The sequence below is a fragment of the Tachysurus vachellii genome, chromosome 21 (assembly GCF_030014155.1).
Source record: "Tachysurus vachellii isolate PV-2020 chromosome 21, HZAU_Pvac_v1, whole genome shotgun sequence".
NCBI lineage: Eukaryota > Metazoa > Chordata > Actinopteri > Siluriformes > Bagridae > Tachysurus > Tachysurus vachellii.
This window is the reverse complement of record NC_083480.1, coordinates 5,408,161-5,430,090: the sequence shown is the minus strand read 5'-3', so window position 1 is coordinate 5,430,090 and position 21,930 is coordinate 5,408,161. Positions and strand designations below refer to the sequence as shown.

Here is a 21,930-nt window from a genome sequence, read left to right as displayed (position 1 = left end):
GTCATGGTTCTGTGTAAAAGTTCTAATTACGTCATGTTAAACCTGCTAATTTATGCATTTTATTGGGCTTGCTTGTAATTTACATTGTTTGTATGTTTATGTCTTTAAAGGTTTTTCACCTACATAGCTTAATGTTATCACAAATAAATGGATGAAAGAAATTCCACAAGACCTAATCACTGAGTGGAATCCAGTTTAATTCTTCAAATAGTGAGACCTATCTTCTTCAAGTGTGGGAAAGCGCACAGAGGTTCACTGTTGAGTCTGGTTCCTCTCAAGGTTCTTCCTCTTCCATCTAATGGAGTTTTTCCTCAACACAGTCACCTCAGTCACCTCAGACTTGTTCATTAGGGATAAATACAAACACATTTATATATATAAGTCTAATATTAATCTTTGTATAATGAACTTTTTGTATTACATTTCGTATGTTCTGTAAAGCTGCTTTGAGAAAATGTTCATTCTTAAAAATGCTATACAAATAAATTTGAACTGAATTGAATTGAATAGAATCTCTAATGTACAGTAAATATACAGGTGACATGGTGACATGGCAGGTGGACTTTCTACAACACTCTGGGTTCACCAGTTTGTATTCAATAAAATAAAATAAAATAAAATAAAATAAAATAAATTTTTGGGTTGTAAATGGCACCCTCCAATGGATAAAATGGTTACTGAAGATGAATGAATAATTCATTTCAGTTTACGAAATTCGGCATGATTTTTATTTACTACTTCTAAAATTATTAATACATGCCAAACTTGTCTGTGCATGAAATTATTTTAATTTTGTGAATGAAAGTTGCAAAGCCAACAGCATTGTGGATCACCCCACACACCCTCACACACACTCTTCACCCCACACACCCCTCACACACACACTCTTCACCCCACGCACCCCTCACACACACTCTTCACCCTATACACACTCTTCACCCTACCGCCGTCTAGAAAAAGGTACCGAAGCATTCGGGCCCTCATGACCAGTCTGTGTAACAGTTTCTTTCCACAAGCCATCAGACTCCTCAATAACTGAACTGATCTGTACTGAGCACAACACACACACACACACACATCAACTGGACTATGGACTGCACAGATCTACACCAAATACACACACAGGCTACACCAAATATACATCCATGTCTACAGCACCACCATATCAAACTGTTTACATTATGTTTTTGCTCTTTGCACATGTCTCACATTTTAGTCGATTGCTGTTTTGAACAATACATTACAATACCTCATGTAACTGCTGCTACACTACTGTGTTTAATTCAGTATTTCTGCACATGCACTATAGATTATACAGTATTTACACTGGTCAGCGCTGCTTTTGTGTATTTTTTTGCACTGTCTCACTGTTTGCACCAGGTTGCACAGATACTTTTTGTGTCTAGGACTGCTTACTAAGTCTTTAGCTCGGTCTTTGTTTTATGTTGCACTATGATCCTGGAGAAACTTTTCACTGTGTACTGCATCAGCTATATATGCTTGAAATGACAATAAAAGCTTCGTGACTTGACTTGAAAGTGAAACATTTCCTAAAAAAAGTCAAAAATAAAATGCATTTGTGAGAACAGACCGACCAGGATTAAATCCAGACACTTTTACCTTTCACCCTGAATGTTTGCCTAGAATAACTGAGGTGACATGCTCCATGATGAAGAAATTCTGATCATTCTGATATACTCTTTGGTTTGGCTCCTCTCCTTAACAAGCAGAAGGAATAAAGTGCAGTCTGATAAAACTTATTATAGCCAACACTTTACTACTTTCAACCCTTACTATCTAGCAGCTCTAGATCCATCTACATCCGTCAGATCTAGAACATGAAAAGATTTTCCCCAAAGCGGTTACATTTGTCCATATTTTGTACATATCAAACTACAACGAAATACTAAACTCTTCTGACTCCCTGACTGTCCTAATGTATACCTGTAAACAGAGAGTACTTTGTAATATCAGTCAAGTCAACGGACGTTTAAAAAAAAAAAAAAAAAAAAAGAGGTTACAGAAGGGGAACATCTGAGAAAGAAAAATAAATAAGTGAAGTAAAGAATAAGAGACAGCAATTACACTTAACTATACCATAAATAAAACAGTCAGAACATTTTCTATTCAATTTACTTTTATTTTCCACTGATTTGCTTTATTTTCCCAGTCATATACAATTCAGCGTGTTCATTTTGGTCGAATGCTTGAGCAGATCTATTCGTAATATACGATGTGTGGTCGACTTGATTGGATATCGCAGGTAAAGCACAAGGACAAGAACAGAATATGAGGATTAGAGACTTATAGCACAGGCAATCCAGGCATGGGGAATTTTTCAGCGAAAGCCTCGACTTCATCCCGGATTTCCTTTATTCTCTTTTGGTAGTTTTCATCCTGAGCCAATTTGTCCTTGAACTCCTTCAAAGTGGCTTTGGGGTTCATGCTTGTCTGGATCTCAACAGTTAACTGAATGCCTAAAACCAAGAGACAAATTACAATGATTTGATCCAATTAAAATGACAATATGTAACATTTAAAGGTGCCCTTCCACACAAAACCGTTTTTACTTGTATTTTTTGATATGTGTTAGGTCCATATGTGTTTGTGTTGTGTCGTGAATGTGAAAACGAACTCCTACCTCCCCGGTCAGTTCTAGCCACTTAAAAGAAATAAGGGGAGAAATCAGGTCAGTTAGAAAAGCTGCTCAGTGTGACGTAGTAATGACTGAGCTCATTACTATTCATGAGCTCTCCCACTTGAGACCGCGCCCCCAGAATTCGTGTAGCTCAGTGAGTTTCCTATACAGCAAGGATGGCTGAACGTCAACAGGCTTGTGAAGAAGCCATTCTGCCGCAATTCAAGGTGATTGTAAACAAACTTCCTCTAGCCTAGGCTACTTATTGCGCTGGGTGAATGAATAGTCATGCTCTCATATCCTAGCAGTTAGCCAATCGGAGCCAAGCAGCATAGCTCATTTAAATATTCATGAGAACTGGCGAAAATTGAGCTGAGTCTTCCTGCAGGCTTTCTATACCAAACTAGAATGGCTTGAAACAAGGTAACCAAGGCATTTTTTCCACAAAAAAATGTTACAGAGTCCATGGTAAACTTCAGACATTACCACAAAAGTAATGAAATACGTGTGGCAGGGCATCTTTAAAATATAATTAACTTACATCTGTGGATATATTCCGCAACCAAGCGGAAATCCTCTTCCACTAGCCCTCGTGACGTGAGAGCAGGAGAACCTAAACGGACACCGCTTGGGCGCAAGGCGCTCTTATCACCTACCATAGACAAACAAAAATAAATACACAATAAATTCAAATAAATACGGTTTGGTTTCTTAATCTGCTTTCTATAGTGTGTACATGCATGTATGTGTTTGTTCCTAAACATCAACTTCTGTGTAGTAATAATGTAATAAACAATTTATACGTTCAATAAAACAATGACAATATTCACAGCGATGTTCAATAACAAGTAAAGATGTATAAAAGCTGAGGTCACCTGGGCAGGTATTCTTGTTACATGCAATAGCGCAGGCCTCCAGCACCTTCTCTGCTCTTCCGCCATCAGTTCCGTTTGGACGAAGGTCAACCAAGATAAGATGAGTGTCAGAACCACCTGAAAACAGATGCAGAAAACAGTGAGAAGACCAGATAAATAACACCGTTAAAAACTGGCGACATATAGTTCGTCTGTCTGCAGGAAGACTTCAATTTTATTACAAATTCACTGAGAAAAGTTTCATAGGACAACAGGCAAATCTTTGGTTCACTTAATGTGTGAAGTGAAACAAGGACAAAGCCTGATTTATGTACATATTATACAGGCTTTTGTGAAACTTTTTACACTCCAGTAAGAGCTGTTATTTGAGGCCTGTATGTAGTCATACAGAAGGAAAGTACTTTGTGTTTTTTTTTTTTTCTGGATCATAATCATTTTGTATAAAATCTTTTGAGCTCCATTCAACTTGGTAGCGTCCAAAAACAAGTTTAGAGCTAAACGAGTCGGCAGTTTAACTCCTGGGTCGCTTTCAGCCCTGCTGTAGGCATCAACACCCTTCATCCTCAGTAGCTTACTGTCAGTGACGTACGGTCTCAGCTCCAGAATCTAATATTTTAGCCAAGCTGCCAAGTTGTCCAAGTGATCGAGTTAAACACAAAAATATATTTTATATATATATATATATATATATATATATATATATATATATATATATATATATATATATATAAAAAATAAATTTTTTAGTCTGTACATTATGCCAAGCATTTAAAAACCCAACCCCCCCCCATCATACACACACACACTTTTACATAACTGGTCAAGTTGTAAAAAATTCATTGTGGCACAATACCGTGTGCAGTGGAATTTAATATTTAATCAGCTCTTCTGCAATGTCTGTCTCATCTCTGTAAATAGAAGACTGTAGTCTGTTATTGCAGGTAAACGATAAACATCAAGCTTACCGGTGACAATTTTGTAGCCCTTTTCCATCATAGCCGCTGCCAAAGCCTTGCAGTTTGCCAGCACTTGTAACTGGTAGACCTTGAACTCAGGAGTCATGGCCTGCTTCAGCGCTACAGCCACTCCTATACATCAAATCCCAGAAAAGAATAGAAATAAATCATGAAAAATTAAATGTGAAACAAAAAGTGCAAGTCACTTTTACTACAATCTATAAAAACAAATGTAAAAAAAAAAAATCAATTATTTCTGCAACAACTGACGAGTGTTTTTCCCTCCTCAGTTTACGCTTCATGTTCCTCAAAGAGCTGAATGTGAACCTGCATGTTCTTTCGTCTGACACAGTAACGTACAGTACATGTGAACAGCTAGAGTATTACACAGGAGAGCAAGCTGTAAACTGAGCTGTAAGTATCTAAAAGTCTCCCTTATTTACAGTGTGGAGAAGAATCCACCCCTATCTGCTCACCCCTGATTTTAACTCCTTGGTGATTTGGTTTGATTTGTTTGTTTTTGTCTGAGAAAAACCAGTTTGATGTGGCTGTGCATGTATTCTGGCAATAAATAAAAAAATCTGGCATTTGTGAGATAAGGAGTTCAGACAGTTTGCCAAACACGGCTATTAAAAAGGCTACTTTATTTTATTTAAAATAAATAAATAAATAAATAAATAAATAAATAAATACACAAAAGGTAAAAAAAAGGTCTATATTTATCATTTCGATATCATATGATTGGCTTGAATTAATCTATTATATATAGAACTGCTTAATGAAGAGGTTTTTGTCTTTTAGTGGAATAGAAATTCAATCGTTAAATACTCCCCCCCCCCCATCCCATCCCATTTTGATTTAACCAGGTTTTAAGAAAAGCCAGTTTTCATTTTGAAACATATTTCATCTCTATAACTTTAAAATATATACAGGATTAAAGTTACTTACGTAATAAAGTAAATCAGGCAATATTTTAGGCAAAAGCAGTACATGTGACATGAAACCTGTGAAATTGTGATTTTTTTAGTTAAACATGTCAATTTTAAAAATAAATTGAATGATTACTGAACCAAAGCATTTAAACTTATTGTTGAATTAAACATTCTTTACAATAATACACATTATCCCACCTGATGGTTATACATTAAAATATAATTATGTAGTTATCATATAAAACTGTAGAACAGATAAAGGACTGGCAATGTGTTTCTGAAACGGTGATGATTTTTTAAAAATTTGTTTTAGTGATTATTATAATGAAAACTTGCACCTACACCGGGCCTTTGTGAATGAGACTAGACCCTGCTGGACTACACGACCGTGCTGGACTACACGACCCTGCTGGACTACACTGCACCTTTAGAAATGGTTCTATACTAAAAATGCAACAAAAAACGTGACATAAGTATAAGAGATACTATCTTAGTTACCTGCAATGGCGTGGTTATGAGGTCCACCCTGCAGCCCAGGAAACACAGCCTGATTGATCAAACTCTCCAGGTTGTAAAGTGTTTCCTTCCCTGTTTTTGCATCCACACTGCGCACACCTAATAACGAACACGTTCACACACTGAGATCGAGATCACGCTCTTACATACACACTGCACACAAAATTTACTGCCATATATGAACTATTTTCACGTTCCTAAAGAACCAACCTTTCCTGTAAAAGATGACTCCTGCTCTGCAGCCCCTCAGGGTCTTATGGGTAGTCGTAGAAACAATATCACAGTGATCAAACGGGGAGGGAATCACTCCGGCTGCAACCAGTCCACTTATGTGTGCCATGTCAGCTAGCAGGTAAGCTCCGTTCTCATCGGCGATCTTACGCAGCCGAATGTAATCCAGGTTACGCGAGTAGCAACTGGTACCTAGGAGAATAAAGCATAGAATAAGCTCAGTGAAGTAACGGTGTGACTCATGTAGTTTTTGTTTCACACAAAGCTCTGAAGTACACATCTAAATAATGTGAATCTAGACAATTCATGCAACTTTTGGCATAACAACACACTGTTCATCATAAAACACTGCTTATATTACATGAGGTGTAATAAACCTTTAAACATAAAAGCTGTTTAGAAACTACACAGATTTCTTAGCAGCAAGCAGGAGCTGAAACCATAGTTTACAGGCAAGCGATGGCCAATGAGTAATTAAGGAAATGTTGCTGTGAGCCAGATACAAGAAATATGATTACAACACAATGGTACTAATCTACATATACTATAGATAATAAAGGGCTCACACACGCACATGCATGCACATGCGTAAATTCTAAATCACACATTCAGGAATATTTCTAAATCAGAAATATATTGTATCAGTGCTCCATCGAATTGAAATTACATCCAATTGAATTTTTGAAAGCTTGTCAACCGAAAGGACTTCCTTCTCTCGTAGTTGTCGTCTTTCTTACTTCTTTTTGCAGGTATTGTCTTTCATAAATCATCCTGTTTTTAATGTTGCTGAGACATCACAAACCTGCAATGATCAGTTTTGGGTGGAACAGACGAGCATTTTCCTCCAGTCGGTCGTAATCTATGTAACCAGTCTCTTGGTTAACCTAAAAATAACACGTAAATACTCGACTGATAATGATTATTAATACTTTAAGACAATATTATGCCTTAGAAATGAACAGATACCTTGTATGGCATAGATTCAAAGAAAATGGAGGTGGCGGAAATTTTTTTCTTGTCCGTCATAAACCCATGGGTCAAATGGCCACCATCAGGGAGATCCAGACCCATGATCCTGCCATGAGGCTCCACTACTGCTGTGTACACAGCAAAGTTGGCCGGTGACCCTGAACACAACATGTCCATGAGTAACCTTTGATACTCAGCAGACTAACAGATCACAACATCAAGTATTCAGACTTACCAGAATAAGGCTGCACATTTACGCCCCATTTCTCTGGGTCAAGACCATAAACCTTCAACGCTCTTTGCTGACAGAGACGCTCCAGTTCGTCCACATGTTCCGTGCCACCGTAGTATCTAATGTGAATTTTTGCCCAGTGCTGGAGTTTAGTATTACAGCATACATTATATACAGTATATACAATATATAAAACATACAATATAGCAGATTTACCTCTGGCCAGGATATCCTTCTGAATATTTGTTGTTCATACACGAGCCCAGAGCCTCCAAAACAGCGCGACTTGTGAAGTTCTCGGATGCAATGAGCTCTAAACCGTTCGTCTGTCTCTTCTTCTCCTTCTTTATGATCTCAAATACCTATCGACGTGTTTGAAGCGAAACAAAAATTTGTTTAACGCTTATCCTTCATGCAACGATTTAAAACAGTACGTTTACACAGAAACAAACCTCAGGGTCGTTGGTGCTGAGCGGTTCCTGCAGCATCCTGTTGTGAGACTCCCACGTATCCTTGTCAACAGAACCACCATTCTGTGCCATTTTCTTTAAATAAATACATAAAAGTTAAACTCATAAAACATAATGGGTTCACAAAGGCTTATGGATGTTTTCAGGGTCTCTATCCTGACTAATTTAGCTCCAGTGAAGAGGAACTGCAAAGCTACAGCATGCAAAGAAGCTCAAGACAACTGTGTTTCAGACGTTACACAGATTATCTTCTAGTTTTTAATAGTTTGTTGGGTTCAGTTTCATTTATTATTAGCATGGAGATTCCTCATGTTCAATGTTCCTCATGTTAGACACTTCAGTGATTCCTGAAAGTTCAGACTGTTTGGCAAGAAAACGTTCAAAAACAAGTCAGACATGACGTGGTCGTGAGATCAGACATGGCGTGGTCGTGAGATCAGACATGGCGTGGTCGTGAGATCAGACATGGCGTGGTCGTGAGATCAGACATGGCGTGGTCGTGAGATCAGACATGGCGTGGTCGTGAGATCAGACATGGCGTGGTCGTGAGATCAGACATGGCGTGGTCGTGAGATCAGACATGGCGTGGTCGTGAGATCAGACATGGCGTGGTCGTGAGATCAGACATGGCGTGGTCGTGAGATCAGACATGGCGTGGTCGTGAGATCAGACATGGCGTGGTCGTGAGATCAGACATGGCGTGGTCGTGAGATCAGACATGACGTGGACGTGAGATCAGACGTGACGTGGACGTGAGATCAGACGTGGCGTGAACGTGAGACCAGACGTGGCGTGAACGTGAGACCAGACGTGGCGTGAACATGAGACCAGACGTGGCGTGAACATGAGACCAGACGTGGCGTGGTCGTGAGATCAGACGTGGCGTGAACATGAGACCAGACATGGCCTCGTTACTCGGTTCAGCTGCATCAGACTTAATGTGTGCACCAGGAATCTCAGTTAGCAGCAGGCTAACTTTGCGAACATTGTGCTAACTTTATATCGAATATTATATCGAAATTAAACGTTTTCTTAAGTAGTATAACATCAACGAATGAACTGTCTTACCTTTACCACTCGGAGGAAAAGTAGATGCAGGGATTATACGTGATTCTGAGGCAATGAAGACGGGATTCAAAGTCCAGGAAAGTTTGGAGAGGAAAAAAAAGAGGCAAATTTATTGACAGTGCGCGTGCACATCGACTGATGGGCGTGTCTATCCGCCACGTGCGAACCTGTCAATCATTACATCTAGGATTAATCCAACTTCTTAACTAAACAGACAATTCAGGGTCAAATGCGCTATGAAAAAAATAACAAAACATCAATAACTGTTCTCTAAACCTACAAGAAGAGTTCAAACACTTGAAATTAGCTGCAACTTGCACTGAAGAATGAAGAGTTAAATTTCCCTCCAGTTTCTCGAGCCGGAACTATATACAGGCAGCACAACAACGGACGCAATTGCGAACGGACCACGAAGAGATTTAATCCGACCGGATAACATTAAAAGACCTCTTTTAGTGTGTATAATAGGGCTTTTTTTATAATATCAATAAAAATGTTCGATAAAACGTTCGATATTTTTTATTCTTCGTCGGAAGAAATCAAATGGTTGCGAAGCAAGTTTGGATGCATTGACGAAGGCACTCGCTCTCTGGTAACCTAGCAACGTAGGGAGTGACACGCTAACAGCCAATCATGTAACAGTATCACGTCTGGTTGCGCCATATCGTTGTCTTGTGCTGGTCTGCTGGATTCCTCTTCAGTAACCGGCGACTGATGAACAGAAAATGAGCAGCGACGAGCGAGGAAATTGTAAATAAAAGAGGAAAAGATGTTACAGATGTATCTCAGTCTACCTCAGTTTTATTTATGTTTACAAAACACTGCACATATTTTAAAACACTTTATTCACCAGAAGGTGAACAGCTAGTGAACTTCCTAGCACTAAACTTGCACTAAATTCTCAGGTTTCTATGTTTATATTTAACACTTTGCACTATTTTATTACACTTTATTAAGCATTTAAACCTTTGCACCTTAAATGTTAAGAGATAATTGTTAAGTGTTCATTGTGACTTTAGACTTATGTTTACATTATAATTATTTGAGTTTTCCTGGTTATTGTTGACATTTCTGTCTTAATAACTGAGGGGATTATGATCAGAGGAAGGTTAAGTTTAAAATAAAAATGTTTAAATGTAATATATTTTTCTCCTGGTCCTTATTTTAAATGGGTCATAAAAAATATCAATAATTATCGATATCGACCGATATGAAACACTGAATTGTGATACAGTTTTCAGCCATATCGCCCAGCCCTAGTGTATAACACCTTAAAAGTTAACACTAACTTTCCCATAACGTTTTCCACATATAAGATTCTTCATAAAGCGTCCAGCAATCCGGTAATATTAATCTTTGTGTGGCTCGCACAACATTGTGCTACTTCAGAATCAGATTCAGAATCAGGTTTATTGGCCAAGTGTGTTGATGTTGACACACACAAGGACTTCTTCTGTTCCAGCTGTTTGTGACTCTCAAAAGTAGTAGACATAAATAACACTATACTATACAAGACAAGACAATACAAGACAATACAGAATACAAGACAATACAGACTATACAAGACAATACAGAATACAAGACAAAACAGACTATACAAGACAATACAGAATACAAGACAAAACAGACTATACAAAACAATACAGACTATACAAGACAATACAGAATACAAGACAAAACAGACTATACAAAACAATACAGACTATACAAGACAATAGACTACAAGACAACACAGACTATACAAGACAAAACAGACTATACAAGACAAGACAATGCAGATGTGATACAATAGACAGTATGAGTATTAAATATGAATAAAGAATGAGTAATCAGTTATGTACATAAAGTGTGAGAAGTGCATGGTAGTGCAAATAACAATATTGTGTAATATTTTGCTTTTGTACAATATACAGCAGTAGTGTGTGTAACATTTACTGATGATGTGATGACACAGTTTTGATAATGCAGTACTTGTAGATATGAAGCAGGGAATATAATTATAGTGAGTTGTTGATCAGGGTGATAAGGGGCCTGGGGAAAGAACCTGTTCCTGTGTCTGGCAGTTTTGGTAAACAAAGCTCTGTATCGCCTGCCAGAAGGGAGAAGCTGAAAGAGGTTTTGTCCAGGGTGCGAAGGGTCAGTAGTGATTTTTCCTGCCCGGACTTGAGAGTGGGCAGGGGGGAACCAATTATTTTTTCTGCTGTTTTTACTGTGTTGCAGTCTGTTCCTGTCCTATTTAGTTGCTACACCAAACCAGATGGTGATGGATGTGCACAGGACAGATTCAATGACTGCAGTGTAGAACAGCATCAACAGCTCCTGTGGAAGACCGTACGTCCTTAATTGATGTAGAAAGTAAATCCTCTGCTGGGCCTTACATATAGTTCCGGCTGGACGACATGGACGAAAAATGAATAAACTTTCTCTTCCTTCTCTGATATATTTCAGCTTTATACTTATATTTTACTCTGTAATGTGTATGTTTCTGTGTTTCATTTACCTAGACACTGCATGTATAAGAAATTGTATTTAAAGAAATTAAAATGATCCACAAACCATCTTCCATTTCACTTTATTTCCTAAAATTCCTGTACAAAAATGTAAAATGGTACGAAGTTTTTTTATTTTTTTTAATGAACTTAATGTCGGTTTATTAGTACATTCTCCGTAATATGTTAACCAACCATATAACCTGGTGAAAATGTACTGATCTTATGATTATTGTGGCTGAGGTTAGCAGAAAACTATGCATTAATGAATAAAAATAAGAATGGAGAGTCCAACAAGAGAGGCCAGAATAGAGATTATCTCTGAGAAGATGTAGGAATTGTTATGGTTCACTGATTAACCTTTGTTAATACAAGTAAATTCTTTTTTTGTAATGTTTATACAGTGGCACTTGAAAAATTTGTGAACCTTTCTGCATGAAAATGACCCAAAACATCATCAGACTTTCACACAAGTCCCAAAAGCAAACAAAAGTAAACGCAGTCAAACAAAGTAGACACAAATATCATACTTGGTCATTTTTTTATTCAGGAAACTGTTCTAATATTATATATCTGTGAGAGGCAAAAGTATGTGAACCTCCCAAGAAAGCCACTACTCTCCAAAAAGAACATTGCTACCCATGACGTGTACAAGCCAGAGGACTGCTGGAAAAATAATTTTTTGGAGGAATGAGGGCAAAATAAAACTTTTTGGTTTGAAATGAGAAGGCTTATTTTTTTAAAATGCAAAACACTAAATTCCGTCATAAGAACCGTATACCTTCTGTGAAACACGGTGGTGGTAGTATCATGCTTTTGGCCTGTATTTCTGCATCTGGGCCAGGACAGTTTGCCATCATTGATGGAACACTGTATTCAGAATTACACCAGTGAATTCTAAAGGAAAATGGCAAGACATCGGTCCATGAACTGCACCTCAAGAAACAAAGGGTCATACACAAAGACAACGAGCACAAGAACTCAAGTCTGTCTACCAAAGAATGATTAATAAGGAACAAAGATAATGTTTTGGAACGTCCAAGTCAAAGTCCTGAGCTTAATCCAAAAGAAAAATTGTGGAAGGACCTGAAGCAAGCAGTTCATGTGAGGTCACCCATCAAAATCCCAGTGTTGAAGCTGTTCTGTACAGAGGAATGAGATAAATTTCCTCTCAAGACTTTGTGCAGGACTGATCAAAAGCCACCAGACACTTTACTTACTGTTATTACTGCACAAGGGCTCACGACAGATACTGAAATCAAAAGTTCACATAGTTTTGCAAGTTACAGATATGTAAAGCTGGATCATTTTTCTCAATAATTAAATGAAGTATAATATTTTTGGCTCATTTGTTTGATTGCATTCAGTTTACTTTTAAGGACTCGTGTGAAATAAATATTAGTTATTATCATTAAATAACTATCTATGCTTTGTCATGTAGCTACACTGCAGGAAACACCCTACACATGAGCATCAATTATAGACTTTCAAGGTTAGCACTGAGAATGCATAAATATCCCTTATTCAATGAAATGTTGCACTGTAACTCATTAAAAAGCATAATACTCAATTACAATCAAGCCTGTCTTTGAAAATAGACTATATATATTTGTACACTGCAGTTCTTTAATAAAACATTTCTGACTATCATTTCAGGGATAGTGTATGAAGTCTTTTTGCCGCCGCCACTGCTGCCTGTGCCGCTTCTTTCTCTACAATAAAACACCACACAAAAAGAAACAGCGATTATACCAATAATGCTTATAACATACAATAATCATATGATAAGCAGGAAGCATTATACAATAAGCCATTTAATTGTGTTCCAGTGAAAATAAATGTACCTTTCCTTTCCTCTTCTTTTTTCTTTGCAGCATCTTCCCGTTGCTTTCGAATTATCGCAAGCCGAGCCAAGTCTGCTTTGGCTTGATCCGTCTTCCCTGCTAAATGCATCTTCATGTATCTTTCTTTGGCCTTTTGCTTTTCGATCTCCTCTCTGAAATGATGATCAGGCAGAGTTTCACATGAAACCATGACTTGTTCCAAATTCTGACAGAAATCTTTCAATTCTTATTTACAAACCAGATTTATGTCAACAGTAGATAAAGACTCGGTGCTTCTCGGAAGCTAATATTATCGGAATTTTAATATTTATACTGACTTTGGTGGCTCTTACCTCTCTCTTCTAGAAAGCTGTTTGGTTCCCTCAAGTTCTATCTCTGTTACTTTCTTGGCTTTCTGAGCAACCCGATTTGGGTTTTCAATCTCGATTAATCCCTCCACACCTTTTCTTTTCTGTGATGAAAGAAAATTCAACATTATTGAATATTAAAAAAACATTTTCTGCTCTGACCTGCCATGCAAATATCAAACATCTAAGATAACGTATCTGGCAGAGTGGAAACGTTGTAGAGAAATCCTGAATGAAATCTAATCTATAGGTGTAACCTTATAGTCTTCGTTCAAAAAGAACAGAAATATTGGGAATGACACGTTACAACCTGATAACTTCCCCTTTACCTATAGACATAGTGTCACATCACACGTCACCAACTCGCTACAAACATGGCCGCCCTGTACTCACACTCGCAGCAACCACCTGCACACCCTCATTCCCAGTCACCATCTTTCTGATGATGTTCACATGTGTTTAATTAGTATGGTCTGTTAGCACTGTTTAAAAGCTCTTATGCTTCACTTTATTGTTTGTGAAGTATACCTTAACAAGCCAATTATTCTGCTGTTGAATTTTCTGCTTTAGACCTTGTTTGTGTCTTCCCTGTCTGGAACCAGTCATTACTCTGACCGACCTGTGCCTGTTCTGATCTGTTTTTTGCCTAATTTTTTTTTTTTTTTGCTGTGCCTGTTTTTGATAACTGTTTCTATTATTTTGAACTGCTTAAATTTTTTGAACGCCACGACTAAAGCGATCTGCACTTGCATCCACTCTTCAAGTGTCATGACACACAGCCCCATAGCCTTTGTTTTCCCTGTTACCCACTCAGGTTGTGTCCCATATGAAGAACTATGCACCTACACTATGTACCCTACCGTCTAGTGTACGAACTTTAGAAAGAAAACATCCTCTCAAATGGGACTCATCAAGTCAAGAAAACGCCGCAATATTTGAAAAAACATTTTCTACATTTTCCACAAATGCCAGCCATCATGTGACGATATCACAATACGCATTCAGCCAAGCATTCATCAATTCACATGTGTCACGCATCGTTACGTTAATGTCAAATGGTGTAGAATAGTGTGCCAGTATGTTATTTAAGATGCACCTTTATTTTTCTACCCATTTTCATCACTCCGGTGCTTGTAATGTGTTTTTGTTTCTATTTGAATTTACTGTGCTCAGAATTTCTGAAACAGTAAACAGAAACCTAGTTACATATTTCTGATTAAGATTAGAGGTGTGTCCCACATATCACACTTATGCACCATTCTATGCCTCTGTGTATTGTAAATAGTGCGAGTTGTTTTTTCACGTTGAAAATTCCAACATGAAGAAGTACATGTTAGTAATGTTGGACATTTCATGCACTAAACGCTCACAGCTTTACTTGCATAGAGGATGAGTGTCAGGGCAAAAAAAAAAGTTTTCAAGATGGTCAACAACACTCGAGTGCACAAGACGTCTTACGAAGGTCTTTTAAATTACCCACGTTGTGAGATTTATTCTGTATTCAGCTAAAGCTAGCGACTTCACATTTGACATCAGTTCAAGCTTCAAATCGTACAAAGCGCATAGTGTAATTGCATAGTGTGTAGTATATCATTTGCTTCTTACCTACTTAACCAGACATTATTTAAGTTTAGGTATTTGCTTTTTTTAAATGTTTAAATCGATGTAGGATTTGCATATTAAAAGCTGATATGTTAACTCCTTTTGAAATAAATTGATGTATATTTCATTGTTTTCAAGCAAAATGTTTTTCCTTAAAAATAACATGAAAACAGTGGCTCAAAAGAGCATTTGGTAATTAAAAGATCAGACAAAGCTTACTCCAGAGCCTTCGTCATCACTGTCCTCTGAACCTGATCCTGCAAATTTGTCATCCTTCTGATTATCATTCACTGCTGCTCCTTCTTCTTCCTCTTCATTCTGCAAAGAAATATATACACATTAATCCTTAAAAGCAAACAGACTGTACCAGGAAAAATAAAAGATCCTCAGCACTCCATTTTCTGTGGCCTGTGGCCACTGTAGATTCAGATTCCTGTTCTTGGATGACAGGAATGAAACCTGATCTGTTTTTCTGCTCTTGTTGCTCATCTGCCTCAAGGTTTGGCACGATGTGTGTTCACTGAAGCTTTTCTGTCCACCATGGATGTAAAGAGTATTTATTTGTTATTTACCATATACTCCCTTTTAGCATAATCACCCTGATTAACAACTCATCATAATATATTCCCTGCTTCATATCTATAAGTACTGCATTATCAGAACTGTCAGTCATCACATCATCTGTATATATTACACACTACTGCTGCTGTATATTGTACAAAAAGCATAATATTGCACAATACTGTTATATACACTACCATGCACTCTCTCACTTTATGTACATAACTGATCGGTCATATATTCTGTATTCATATTTAATGCTCACACTGCCTATATTGTATCTCATCGTCTGTATCATCTTGTAAAGTCTGTTTTGTCTTGTCTTTATAGTATAGTGTTATTTATGCCTGTACTTTGTAGAGTCGCAAACAGCTGGAACCAAATTCCTTATGTATCAACAAACCTGATTCTGATTCTGATAAACCGTTTTGTCCATTCGTCTCTAGCCTTCCTAAAAAACAATGGTGTTTGCAGAACTCTCTCTTGAGATATTTTTTATTCTTATTATTGCACCATTTTGTGTAAAATCTATAGACCATTGTGTGTGAAAATCAGAAGTACCATTGTTCCTAATCAGAGTGAAAATGTGTGTGAAAATCAGCAGTACCATTGTTCCTAATAAAGTAGACAATGAGTGTCTTACTCCCATTCTTCGAATCTTAAACATTGTATTATATTCCACTAATCGTAATTATTCCAAACAATTCCAAAGTTAATTCAAAGTATATAGTACAGTATAGTATATATTACAGTATAGTATGTATATAGTATATTATGTATTCAGTATAGTATATTATGCATATTATAGTAGAGTATATATATTGTATGTATAGATATATAGTACTATATTATATGTATATATAATGTATAGTATGTATATAGTATGGTATAGTGTAGAATATAGTATAGTATGTATAAAGTGTAGAATATAGTATATATATATATATATATATATATATATATATATATATATATATATATATATATATTATGTATATAATATAGAATATAGTATGTATATAGTATAGTATTTACTATAGTATGTATCTAGTATGTATAGTATGTAATAGTATAGATATATATAGTATGTACTAGTATATATATATATAGTATATATATATATATATATATATATATATATATATATATATATATAAAATATATATATATGTATATATATATTATAGATGACATAAACTTCACCTTTTTCCTTTCTTTCTCAGCCTTCATCTGAGCATCTATCTCTTCAGGACTTGTGTAGGTTCTCATACGACCCTTGTGTCCACCCTTCTTCCCTGAAAACAGACACATTTTACACACATATCGCTCTCCTACAATGAATTTTACACCTTCATCATCTATTTATATCTTCGTTAATAAAACCTAACAAAGCTCAAAGTTCGGCTCTTAGCACAAATACAAGCAAAAGGATTTCACAGCACTTTCCCTACAGCAGCTGGCGTACAACATGCGACATATAAACATCTGACACGTCTGATATTTATGTGTTAATATGTCACTATGTGTTATGTTATTAGCATTAGCGGTTGTAGTGACAGTATAAGTGTGAATCTGCTTGTATGTTAGAGTTAAACTAGTGTCACTCAGTATAGGAGCTGTGTCTTACCTCCTTTAGGCATGATGACGTTTAGATGATTAAATAGATTTGGTCTGATGTCTAATTTAGTGCTGTGATTCAGCAGAATTCGGCAACACGACACGTGATAATAAAGTGATAATACGGCTAGAACTAGAACCTCTCGTTACCACAGTAACTCTAAAAATCGTTCAATTTATTTTCTCTCAGGCGCTCACGGGACACCTAACCTGATGCAATATGGCAACAATCAACGCACCGGTTATTTATAAAACGCGTTTATTAAGGTAAATTAATTGTTATAACAAACATAGAAGTGTAGAATTTTAAAGCCAGCTCGTAAACGTTTCCAATACACGTTTTTATAAAATGTTTTAAAAGGACAACTTTTTTTTATACGTCGCAAAATGTAAAGTAGGACCTTCTTCTGTGACGTCGACAAAAAGCGACTAATCGATCCTGTGCTGAAACAGTCCGTAAACAACTGCAGTATTTTTTTTATTCTGATATAATTGTTCTTTCTTTTTGTGGTTTTGTTTATTGATTTGAAGTCATGCCTAAAGTAAAAAGAAGCAGAAAGCCACCACCAGACGGTTGGGAGCTGATTGAGCCTACTCTTGATGAATTAGACCAGAAAATGAGAGAAGGTAAAGTACAGACACGGTTACACGGTTACATGGCTTTGTTACGCCGAGTAACTAGTCGGCAAGTGTCCCTGAATCTGAAGTTTACTGTAATAAAGTAACAAATAAATAAAAAATACATGTGTGTAAATACAAGTAGACAAAAACAAAGTACGTACAAGTATATAGTATTGTATAGTATGTGTATATAGTATATAATAGTATGTGTATATAATATATAATAGTACTGTATGTATAGAATATAGTATGTATAGAATATAGTATAGTATGTATAGTACAGTGTGTATATATACTATACAATACTATATACATACTATACGCATAGTGTATAGTATAGTATATAGTATTGTATGTAGTATGTATACAGTATAGTATGTGTATATAGTATTGTATAGTATGTATATAGTATATAATAGTATGTGTATATAATATGTATATAGTATTGTATAGTATATCGTATGTATATAGCATAGTATGTGTATATAATATATAATAGTTCTGTATGTATAGAATATAGTATGTATAGAATATAGTATAGTATGTATAGTACAGTGTGTATATATACTATACAATACTATATACATACTATACGCATAGTGTATAGTATATAATATATAATAGTGCTGTATGTATAGAATATAGTATGTATAGAATATAGTATAGTATGTATAGTACAGTGTGTATATATACTATACAATACTATATACATACTATACGCATAGTGTATAGTATAGTATATAGTATTGTATGTAGTATGTATACAGTATAGTATGTGTATATAGTATGTATATAGTATTGTATAGTATGTATATTGTATTTACATACTATGTATACAGTATAGTATGTGTATATAGTATGTATATAGTATTGTATAGTATGTATATAGTGTTGTATAGTGTAGTATGTATATAGTATATTATGTATAGTATGTATATATTATAGTATAGCATGTATATCGTATAGTATGTCCTATTGTTTGACTAGTTTGTATAAGCACCTAGTACATTCATGGAATTACGTGCTGGGTTTTATGGTGCTTATTTTTTGATAAAAGTGTTGATCCTCTTTCTGCTTGTAATTCTCAGCTGAAACCGAGCCTCATGAGGGTAAACGGAAAGTCGAGTCCCTTTGGCCAATATTCAGACTGCATCACCAGCGAAGCCGCTACATTTTCGACCTGTTTTACAAGAGAAAAGCAATCAGCAGAGGTAATTTCTCCCGTGCAGTCTCCACTGCCTAGTTGGCTTTTGTGTGTATAGCTGTATGGTATTAATAGCTGTTGGTGTTTTGTCTCTATTTGGTTGCAGAGCTCTATGATTACTGTATAAGAGAAGGCTATGCTGACAAGAATCTTATTGCAAAGTGGAAGAAGCAGGGTTACGAAAATCTGTGCTGTCTTCGCTGCATTCAGACACGAGACACCAACTTTGGAACAAATTGCATATGCAGAGTGCCTAAAGGCAAACTGGAAGTGGTAAGATAACGCAATATAGCCAAAAGTTCTTTTGTACATCTGACCATCACACCCATGTGTTTTTTCTCCAACCTGTTACCGCAAATTTGGAGGCACACAATTGTATGCTGTAGCTTTACAATTTTCCTTTTCTGGAACCAAAACCTGTTCCAGCATGACAATGAATCTGTGCTCAAAGTGAGCTCCATGAAGACGTTAAGGTTGGAGTAGAAGAAATCAAGTGTCCTGCACTGAGCCCTGACTCTGACTCTACCCCACTGAACACCTTTGGGATAATTTGGAACACCGACTGCACCCCAGACCTCCTTGTCCATGAGACTAAATCTGGAATGAGAAGTTCACATAGAATATATGAGTGTGATGGTCAGATTTCCACAAACTTCTAATTATTTACGATTAAGGCAGAATTGATTGTCCGTGTCCATTCAGTTTGCACTCTCTCTCTTCCTCATAGGGTCGTATCATTGAGTGCACTCACTGTGGATGCAGAGGATGTTCTGGATGATCCAGTAAAAGACCTGATGTTGGGACTCATTATATCTATACCTGTGTGCTTTTATGTTTTGTTGGCGAATATTATTTCATTCCAGATATTTTCTTTCTTTATTGTGTGAAAATTCAGGTTTCATTAAACTTAATGCCATCTTTAATATGGTTTTCATTGACACTGTTTTTTTTTTAATTATATATAATTGTGTGTGTTCAATATGTATTTATTTTTAAGCAAATTTACACCCTTACTACTTCCACAGTCTTTAAGAGCGTTAAACAATCATGTGTTACTAATGCAGACCACAAGCACATTAGTTAATCATAAAGAAGAGTCTCAACCTCTATAAAGGGTTTGGTGGTTTGATGTGTGTGTGTGTTAACATCAGACCTAAAAGCACAGACATAATCCATGACCCCAAAGAAGCAGTTGTTGCTTCTCGTCAATCTAGGAATGGTTATGAATCAAATTAAAATTTTATTTGTCACACACTAAATCATACACAGTAGAACATGGAGTGAAATGGATTTAAGACTCCTCTATAAAAATTAGCTAATTATGCTAAGATAGTGGATACAAATAATGTATAGAAATGAAAATAGGCAAAAATTATAAGAAATCCATATCCGAACAATTTGAAATTGATCATTCTACAATGAGAAGTGAATAAACAGACTTCAAGACAGTTATTGATCTTCCCAAGAGTGAACATCTCTAAAAAGTCTGTTTAATGCCCAAAGATATAAATAAAAACCTTTCATGTGATCTACAGGCCTCTGTAAAAACAATAAATGTTCATGTTCAGGACATAATCAAAAAAAGACTGAACTTTGAGTACTTTTGTGCACTGGTCATTATAAATAGTACCGTGTTTGGCAAGAAACCAAACGCAGCATATTACAGCAAACACCTCTCACCAATTTCCAAACATGGAGATGGAGGAAGGAGTGATGATTTGGTCTTGTTTTGCAGCAACAGGACCTGGGAAACATTGAGGAAAGATGAATTTTGCTTTATATCCTTAATATCCTCAGACAAATGTAAGTCTGTTTTTGTAGCAGCTTGAGTTGGGTAGAAATCTCATGAAATGGTCATGAAACAGAACAATGATCCCAAGCACACCAGCAAATCCACATCTGTCTGGTTAAAGAAAAAAAATGTGTTGAAATGGCCAAGTCAATGTCCAGGCCTCATCCCCACTGAGATGCTGTGGTGGGATTGTAAGAGAGCTGTGCAAAAACAAATGCCTTGAGGCAATGGTACAAAAAAAGAGTGAGCCAAAATGATGCAAGAGTCTGATAAACTCCTACAGAAAACCTTTACTATTGTCACTAAAGGTGGTTCTACATGTTACTGAATTATAGTTATACTTAATTATAGTTACTGTATATTTTTCCCCACCCAGTGACTTGGTTTAATTTGTTGACCTTTTGTTATTGTTGTCATCACCTGAGGTAATTTGTTTGTTTATAGATTCTGGTGAGGACCATACAAATGTTATTTAGGTCCTGATAATTAAAAGCATAGAATAGAAGAACTGTGTGATTTCTTCCCCTGAACATCTGTGTGTCCTTTATAAAAATTATAAACCCCATATTAAACCACACTCTACTGTATACGCTACACTACACTATACTGATAGGTATCTCTGAAATATTTATAGATTTCCTGCATTTTGTGAAATTTTACATTTTCATTCCTATCACTAATTAAAAAGATATTTCTCACGAATTTTCCACACTGGTGTTTCTCTCTTCTTTTAACACATTCCTATATCTCCTCTTTATCCTTCCTCTTGAACTCTTACCTGGCAGATGCATCTCCATTATCCATGTTTCCTTGTCTTCTTTTCTCCTTTCAGATGACACACCTAGCACCCACCTACCTGTCTCCCTGATCACTTCTGCTGTAGTTTCCCATTCATCTGGAAGCTCTTGCTGACCACCTCTCTCAGATTGCCTCGTCTACATATAATGTAGTCTACCTACGTACTCC

The 21,930-nt window shown here is 36.4% G+C and overlaps 3 protein-coding genes across 3 annotated transcripts; 1 reads left to right on the top strand and 2 right to left on the bottom strand.

Annotated features, from left to right (window-relative positions):
- Positions 1-2,119: 2,119 nt before the first annotated feature.
- shmt1 (serine hydroxymethyltransferase 1 (soluble)) lies at positions 2,120-9,045 on the bottom strand. Its single transcript, XM_060897588.1, has 12 exons — positions 8,888-9,045; positions 7,802-7,894; positions 7,566-7,711; positions 7,353-7,468; positions 7,115-7,275; positions 6,951-7,032; positions 6,128-6,340; positions 5,900-6,016; positions 4,479-4,601; positions 3,514-3,630; positions 3,180-3,290; positions 2,120-2,477 (listed from the first exon to the last, which is right to left on the bottom strand). Exons 2-12 carry the CDS (start codon positions 7,889-7,891, stop codon positions 2,305-2,307), a joined length of 1,449 nt encoding a protein of 482 aa, XP_060753571.1. The 5' UTR covers positions 7,892-7,894; positions 8,888-9,045; the 3' UTR covers positions 2,120-2,304.
- A 2,855-nt stretch (positions 9,046-11,900) lies between these two features.
- On the bottom strand, positions 11,901-17,591 carry pdap1b (pdgfa associated protein 1b). Its single transcript, XM_060897436.1, has 6 exons — positions 17,358-17,591; positions 16,934-17,025; positions 15,389-15,487; positions 13,553-13,671; positions 13,221-13,372; positions 11,901-13,088 (listed from the first exon to the last, which is right to left on the bottom strand). Exons 1-6 carry the CDS (start codon positions 17,368-17,370, stop codon positions 13,024-13,026), a joined length of 540 nt encoding a protein of 179 aa, XP_060753419.1. The 5' UTR covers positions 17,371-17,591; the 3' UTR covers positions 11,901-13,023.
- A 156-nt stretch (positions 17,592-17,747) lies between these two features.
- bud31 (BUD31 homolog) lies at positions 17,748-20,095 on the top strand. Its single transcript, XM_060897437.1, has 4 exons — positions 17,748-17,974; positions 19,057-19,179; positions 19,279-19,445; positions 19,900-20,095. The coding sequence occupies exons 1-4, from the start codon at positions 17,881-17,883 to the stop codon at positions 19,948-19,950; spliced, it is 435 nt and encodes a 144-aa protein (XP_060753420.1). The 5' UTR covers positions 17,748-17,880; the 3' UTR covers positions 19,951-20,095.
- The last annotated feature ends 1,835 nt before the right edge of the window (positions 20,096-21,930 follow it).